The 8,233-nt window shown below is 36.2% G+C and overlaps 1 protein-coding gene across 7 annotated transcripts in view; it reads left to right on the forward strand.

Moving 5' to 3' along the window:
• loco (locomotion defects) overlaps positions 1–6,759 on the forward strand; it is a 143,860-nt gene extending 137,101 nt beyond the window's left edge. Inside the window, exons 6-16 of one of the 7 annotated variants that reach the window (XR_011399760.1) lie at positions 167–340; positions 461–694; positions 1,138–1,335; positions 1,449–1,661; positions 1,997–2,087; positions 2,322–2,467; positions 2,600–2,674; positions 2,842–2,989; positions 3,151–3,257; positions 4,908–4,976; positions 5,482–5,620. Coding sequence is in view for 5 of the 7 variants with exons in the window: in XM_070142204.1 (XP_069998305.1) it covers positions 167–340; positions 461–694; positions 1,138–1,335; positions 1,449–1,661; positions 1,997–2,087; positions 2,322–2,467; positions 2,600–2,674; positions 2,842–2,989; positions 3,151–3,257; positions 5,482–6,060 (1,965 nt within the window). In the remaining 2 variants the exon portion in view is untranslated. Of the gene's footprint in view, positions 1–166; positions 341–460; positions 695–1,137; positions 1,336–1,448; positions 1,662–1,996; positions 2,088–2,321; positions 2,468–2,599; positions 2,675–2,841; positions 2,990–3,150; positions 3,258–4,363; positions 4,406–4,907; positions 4,977–5,481 lie in introns of those variants that run through there. The other 6 variants (XR_011399761.1, XM_070142206.1, XM_070142208.1 and 3 more) reach the window with 6 other exon arrangements.
• The last annotated feature ends 1,474 nt before the right edge of the window (positions 6,760–8,233 follow it).

An 8,233-nucleotide genomic window follows, 5' to 3' on the forward strand; every position in this document is an offset into this window, starting at 1 on the left:
TTAATTCTGCTATTTCTGTATTAAAATGCAGTATTATTTATCCTCATATTGGTTTTCATTATCACTTTATGAGATTTATTTAAGTCTTATATCAAGAGAGTTTGCATGCAGTAGTTTTCTTTTCATAGTATTCATATAATGGAAAATGGAAATGATCTCTTTACAGGCACAGAAGCAAATCTTCAATCTCATGAAGTTTGACAGTTACTCACGATTCTTAAAGTCGAACTTGTACAAAGACTGTGTATCACGAGACATAAGGGGCCAGACTCTGCCATACCCAGGGGATGAAACACTTGACCCTGACCTTAGGATTGTTCAAGAGGATTCCCATGTTAAGGTTTGTTGGGTTGTGAGCCAGGAAGGAAGAATTTTGTTTGTGAGTTATTTACATTATTTTATTATCTGTAGCAATTAATTGGAGAAGCTTATAATGCTGACTCGCTTATATACACTGCAGTTAAAGAAGAGCAAATCAGATGCTGATGAACGGCGCAGGAAATCCCTCTTGCCATGGCACCGGAAGGACCGCAGTAAAAGCAAGGACAGAGGGGAAGCAGAATACAGGCGGAGGAAGAAGATGGGTCAACGCAACCCCTCTGAATCCTCCAGTGTTCGGTCTGATATGAGTGGAAGCCGAACATCTCTCAACTCCTCTGATATTGCGCTTGGGAGAAGAGCTGTATCCAAAGAAGTAATTGATATTATTTTCCTTTATTTATGTTTGTCTGCCTATTGATTTCATCATCTTAGTTTTCTGTATATAGAATGTTAGAACTGGCTGATAGATACTGTTGGAATACCTTCCCTGGAGGGTACACTAACCTTGAAAGATACAGTATTGTGTAGTAAGTCTACATTATACTTATATGACTAGGATTTTTTTGTCTTCAGTTGGTAAAAGGCTAGGATAAACTGGGTAGTATATGTGTAAAATAAGATATGACTCTAAAAAAACAATTAAGAATAAAAATGTTTTTGTGAAGCAGTGCCTTTGTTTTTCTTATTATGTAGCAGCACTTAGAAAAAATCTAGCGTTTGTTGATCTTCTAGTTAATGGAAGAAAATCATAATTACTGTATGACATTGTCTGTTATTTCGGTCTGTAATTTACAATTTCTGTATTCTTTTCTACAGTCACTTACAAGTGGTGAGCTTGGGAGCCTAAGTGGAAGTGAAGGCTGCAACAGATGTCGCGTCATTCTGCCTGATCTCAGCAACTCTGTTGTGGCTGTTCGTCCTGGGGAGTCTATACAGGGGCTTTTGACGAGGCTATTAGAACGCCGAGGAATCTCTTATTCTACCTTTGATGTGTATCAACACAAATCAGACAAGGTACTGACCTATAATCTAATGTAAAGTGACAATCTCTGTTTGTAAAATTTGATAAAAGATATGATTTACTTTACCATTTCTTTCATGGTGTTGCCTGTGTTTACTCACTTTAGTCTCCTGCCTACAAGCTGATGGAGAAGACAGAAGACAGCTCTGTGCTGGGAGGACTGGAGGTCAGGCTTGAGCAGAGAATTCTCTTCCGTCTGGACCTTCCCAACCGCAAGACTGTATGTGTTAAAGCTAAACCAAATAAACTTGCAAATGAAGTTCTTAAACCGATTCTGCACAAGTATGGTTACAAGCTCGACCTAATGACCATTCATAAGGTGAGTTTCAGGAACATGTTTGGTTTTATGGCCGAATGAAGATTTTAGGTATATTTCATAATAATGTTCCATATGTTTTCATAAACATTGTATTTTTTATTTACATTTATGTCTTGAGGGCTCAATAATTAGTTTTCAGATGTCTTAAGACACTGATTGATTCAGTTATAGAACTCAACATATCATCTTTTGAAGAACCCCGTTTTATATCTAGTTGTTTTGGAAACATCAACTGTATGACAGCAGGGCAATCTTGTGTATATCAGTTACAGTTTTCAAAAGCTTGTTTTTATCATCCTGTTAGTTTTATCATTATATTTATTGTTATTTCTCAGGTTGGAGAAGAAAAAGGAGTTAACCTAAAGTGCCATGTGAATGAGTTAGATGGAGATAGGCTAGTAGTGCAGACAAAGGAGGAAGTGAAAGGTAGGTTGTGTTGAGCTATTTTGTAATTTTCTCTATAGATATTTAGGTTTCAAGTAAGTAATATCAGTAGGATATGATGTATTTATTGTTGTTTGATGGTTTTTAGCATTATTTCTATTAGCATAAACACCAAAAAGCAAATATAATATAGTATAGGAGGATAGGAGTATCAAATTGATATAATGCTCACTGCTTGCTATTGTCTCACTAAAATTTGTACTGATTTTTTTGCAGAGTGGGGAGTAGAGCCAGCTCGTCAAAAAAAAAGAGGCAGTTTAGATGAAATCACCAACCGTGTCTTTGAGGATCTGTTGAATGGAAAATCAGAGCAAAATTTTGATGAACTTGGTGTGCTAGATTTTGATGCCAGATCTTCCAGAGTAAGTAGAAAATAGCAATGAGTAAGATTTAATCTTCACTTGTAGTTTCATGTAATTTCAAATATACAAGCCTGTACTTTTTTTTAAAGATTCTGAGTATTTTATAGTAAAATGTGGACTTTTTCCTTCCAGACGGACAGAAGCAGTGATAGATCATCTAGCATCCTGGGCGGCTTCAGCAGGAGAAATTCCCTGGCACCTGATAAGGTATGAATTTCTCTTTGTAGTATAGATGAAAATAACCCTTCAGCTCACAGGTATCTATATTGCAGTGACAGTGTTATTAGCCATAAATGAATGAAACAGAAGGTATAGATTTCTGTAAATAGGTGTATAGCATTTTGTTATGCGAGTCACTTATTCCCCTATTTCAGGAGTCAAACAAGAAACCAAGGAAACCCAACAGTAGATCAAGTGTACATGAAAACCTTGGTGTCCGAGGGATGATGCCACCACCAGATCATGCAATAGTCACAAAGCGGCGTGGCAACAACCCAGCCAATGCAAAACAAGAAAATGATGGTTAGTTAACAGAATATTTATAATTTGCTAAAACTCTTTTTACTTATTTTTAGAAGATATGATTTCTTGAATGTGGACTTTCTTGTAAAGGAATAAAAATGTATGTTTCTCTTCATTAAAAATTCAGGCCACTATTGACATTCATTTTTATCTCATCTCAGAGTTATATGAAGGACTGAAACGTGCACAGAGGAGCCGCCTAGATGACCAAAGAGGGACAGAAATTAATTTTGAACTGCCTGATTTTCTCAAGTGTGACCAACCTCAGGTGAGTCAGTAGAACCACCCATTATAGATACCCTTTTAATACTTTGTGAAACCTCATTCTCATTCAACTATGCATACATAGAGAGTATAATTGTTATGGATAAAATACCATAGAATGAGGTCTCACTTATTCAAAGCATGTACATAGTATATTTGGGAGATATTATTCTAACCCTTTTGATGGGCATTGCTCCACATCTGTGTATTGTGTATGACTGATGTTAGTCTTTTGTCACATAACTAGAAAATCACGTAACTTGTTACTCACTTCATCATCTTAGGTGCTGATGGTATGAAGTACTGATGATATTACAAATCATAAGGCAACCTTTGCCGGTCTATGTAATCTTTTTATTGATATCCACAAATACCTTTGTTATCTTTACACACAACACTTGTTTGTATGTATATCCTCAAAGATAAATATTATCTTAAGGATTTATACCCTTCTTTTTCTGTCTCTCTTAGAATTTGTTTTTTATTCACTCTGATTTTTATCTAATAAGACTAGGGGTTATATTATTTCTCTTTTGGTTTCTTTTGGGATGGATGCCTTTAACCCATGGTGTGCAAGGACCAGCTCAGGCTGAGCTAAGTTCATTTGTATTTCTCCTTTTCCCCACCAAATGATGCACTAATTGTATACCTTGAAGCTTATAATTGAAGAGTGCTAATAATAAGTTGAAAAATATATATATATATTGCACACCATAGGGTGGGAACAAGCAGGGTGCTTGTGTCCTCCAAAGGTTAAAGGAACTTCCACACTGAAAGGGTTTAGACCTATTCCTATCTTCTTTTAAAATCCTTCCATGCATTTTTCAAATATGTTTATAGTTTGACAAGACTATGTAGAAGCAATATTGCAAGTTTTAGATTCTTATTAGAAAAGATAGATTATACATTTGGGAGAAGAGTAATTTGAGGTTTGATCCAATGAAACTATATTGATCACATCATGGAATGCAAAATCAGTCTCCTTAAAGATTTCAAACTAATATGATGCATGCAGGAATTTAAAGGGAAAATCATTCCAAGTTTATGTACTTGTATGTTCTTCATATTGATTAGTCTATTGCTCCATTACTGTTGTTCCTATTGTTACAGGTCAGGTGCAGTACATTGTAAAGAACATTCTATTCTTGGAAGGTAGTTCTATCTATTTATTATAAATTAAGGCTTCAGTGACATCATTAATACTAATCTTTATTTTTCATTCAACTTCATACTTTTCTGTCATTCTGCCTTCTGTAGTCTATCTGTATATAATTACAACTTAATGGCATGTTGATGCACTCTTCACTAGGTAATCATTAACATTTTTAAGTAGTGAATGATTCTGATGGCTTTAATTTGTTGAACCGGCTGCTTTGAGATTAGTGTATAAGTGTTTCTAGTGAGAACTCATTTCTGATAAATTTGGCAAACACAAGAACACAATTTCAAACACAAAGACTTTTGATAAAGGTTTTGATAATTATTGAGTTTTCCAAATCTGGTATCTTTGAATACTAATTATTAGTCTTTGAATTTCATGAAACCAGTAGCTGTAGCAAAACCTTCATCATCAGTTTTGAAAATATTAAACTTTACTCTTTATCAGAATGTCTTGTTCTTTACTTGTACTGCATGTTGTATGTTGTCTTTTCAGGTTACTAACTCTTAATCTTTAACCCTTTGGGATCCCTTGGGATTTTCTGTCGTTCATTTCTGCAACCAGGTGGGTAGCAGAGGACTTTAAAACCTTTTTGTGAGCACAGAGGAATGCATCCTTTTGACTTATGATATCCTCTTTTTTATTATGTTCTTGGTTTAAAAAGCATGTAAGATGACTGAAAAACATTGTGGAAGTAGCCATCAGTCACTAATATCCCAAATTTTCATGTATATATATTTTTAAATATCATATTTTGAATACAAAATTATTGTTTACCTGCATGGTTTGTTCTGTTAAGTCATTTTGTCAAGATTCTAAAGATGGAAACTATAATCTATATGTGGTATATCATAAATCATAAAAAAGATGTTATATAACTGAAGTATTGAAGTACATTTCATTTTTTTTTTTAATTCTAAAGAATGCTTGGCCCTACATACATATAAAATGAAATATGTACAACAAATATTTTACTCAGTGTTTTCATATTTTATGAGCTAAATACGTATTTGACATTTTATATTATTTTTCATTCTATATAGAAAACTTAAACTTTTTTCCTGCACAGGACAAGGAGAATCAGCATGCACATCTGGCAGATCAGCTGTTAGCACACCTAGAATGCTCCTTCTCAGAAGGAGGTGTTATACCAAGCCACCAGGAAGCGGAGGACTACTTCAGCATGGCTCACCCTGAGGTCTGGGGAGGCATTCCAGCCAGTTCAGGCCCACACTCAGCTAATGCCACTCTCCTTGCACCTGACATAGACTTGGATGACTTTGATGACACGCTCCAGGGTGATGAATCTCTTTGCCAGGTGCCCATGCCTGACACCACCTCCAGCTCACTGCACATGGATGCCCCTGATTTCTCCCCACCGCCTCCTATACCCATGGAAAACTCCACAGTCTCAGCGGTTTCCAGAATGCCTCCACCTTCTCTGCTTCTGTCGCCTCCTCCTCTTCCCCCAAAGCCAAAGTTGGGGGGAACAAGAGGGCCTCCTCCTCGCCCACCCTCCCGCCAACTTCACCTCCTCAACCCACCCACTTTTTCATCCACAAGTGATGATGATGCTCTACATTCTAATGATGCACCCATCCACATCACCAGACAAAGCCATGACAAATTCAATATCAGTTTTGTTTAGTGGAAATTTTTGGGGTGGATGATTTTTGTTTTATCACCAGAAATTCCAAGGATATATATGTATATTGATGAGTCTCATTTAAGACGAGTTGATTTTGAATATATTTTTCCTCTAGGATATTGTAAATGTCTATCTTCATTTGTACATTATAGTATAAAACTATATAAAATCAAATAATTTGGCATGGCATAGCTTGAACTTTTTCCCATGTCTAATTTTAGGTCCTCAGTGGTGAAAGCTGGAAACCAGACAGCCACAGAGGACAAAGGCAAGTGCCTCAATGCCTGGGAAATTATTCTTTTATACAGTACAAAAATGTTAATGAAAAGAAGTGTGCCATTCCAGGTAGTTCATATATATTATAAATGTTATATATGAGAGAAACTGTATGTATGTAGTAATAAATATTTTTACTTCGAAATTGACGCCCTGGCAGAGTGGCTAGATGCGTTGTGATACAAACAGTATTTCAGTGTGTATAGAGTACACATGTTGTAAATAGTTTATATATTGTGCTTTCATGTATATATTGACTGCAGTAAGCATGATTTTCTATATATCTTCTAAATACTGTTTCTTAAAATGTAAATAATTCCATGTTCCTATGTCTATGAATTTATACACTAGACAATCTGTTTAATTTCTATACAGTTATGCACCACAGTGGCAATAATATGAAAATAAATAATTTTGAATTTTCACTGTTTTTTTATACATTCCTTGATAATTAAAACACTCATTACAAAACTGAATAACCAATAGAAATAACTTTGTAATAAAAATACATAACTAAGACAACATTTTGCTCTCTAATACAAGGGGTCTCAAAATTCATAAAATAAAACATATCACTTCCAGTTGACTGAATTATAGGCCTTACAATTTTATTTAGATTTCTTTTATGCCTACTAAAAGTTGCATTCTAGAAAAGAGGAAAAATGAGACACTGCAAAACTACTGGCACTGCAATAATAAATAAATGAAGTAATCCTTAAAGTAAAACATTCTGGGTTGTCTTTTTAGAAAGACAATATTCTAAACAAAGTTTGTAAAATAAAGTACAATAATCTTGCTTTGATTACGTATATACAGTTTGTGATTTTTATCAGTTTATCCAACCTGACCAATGTTCCTCCATTTACTCTACAAGCCGACTCATACCTTTGTTAGTATATATATAAAACCGATTTGCCTGTGAAACATTTAAGATTAAAAGCTATGCAGGAGACTAAAGCATTTAGCAAGGCAAGGCTTGAACTTCATCTGAACTTTTTTCATACAGATAAACTCACCTATTATATTGCTGATATATTATCTGTGTGTGTGTGTGTGGGGGGGTGCATGCGTGCGTGCGTGTGTGTGTTTGCGGGCGCATATGCGTGTGCATGTGCATGTGTGTGTGCGAGTGAGTGTGAGTGTGTGTGAGTGAGTATTAGTAGGCCTGTGAGTATGAGTATGAATGTGAGTGTGGGAGCAAGTGGGGCTGGGAGTGTGAGTCTGTATGTGTTCTGGTCGATATCCCAAGGCAAAATGAATAAATCATATATGAGCGTGCCATACATGCCAAGCAAATGAAAGTAATACACATCATAACATGGCACCCTTGACACCATTTGGCTCATCTCATGGAGCATGTGCTCTATGAGCTGCACAGCGATGCTAATGCTGCGCTCCCTCACAAAGCCCCAGTGTGCACAAAAAAGATTTCTGAAGGCAAAAAATATTCTTTGGAAATGTGTGGTGTTGTCAAGAGCCTAATGCAAATTTATCAGTATGTGCATATTATCCAAAGGATGCGTAAGCAGCCAGGCCTCCCACATAGAAATGCATCCCAGTCTCTCCCTTGATGATGTGGGAGAATTCCCACACCTACCAAGGGCACCAACAAAAGCCATGGCACCATCCACAGCACCAGCAACAACAGGACCAGCTTAGGACCAGCTCCAGCACCAGTTGAGCCCTCAATACAGCATGAAAAGCAAAAGTCCGACAGAGAAATAAAGGATCAGCTACTAATGCTGCACTGGCAGATGGAGCCCACGTTCATGTGAGAGCCAAAGAAGGTTCAGCAATCCCAGTTCCAAGAAAGGATGTTTCTATTCTTCTTCAAGCAACAGCAGCTTCAACCTATAGTAGGCCTTAGAAATGGTCAAATAACCATCTGGATGAAGTT

The sequence above is a fragment of the Penaeus vannamei genome, chromosome 29 (genome assembly GCF_042767895.1).
Source record: "Penaeus vannamei isolate JL-2024 chromosome 29, ASM4276789v1, whole genome shotgun sequence".
Taxonomy (NCBI): domain Eukaryota; kingdom Metazoa; phylum Arthropoda; class Malacostraca; order Decapoda; family Penaeidae; genus Penaeus; species Penaeus vannamei.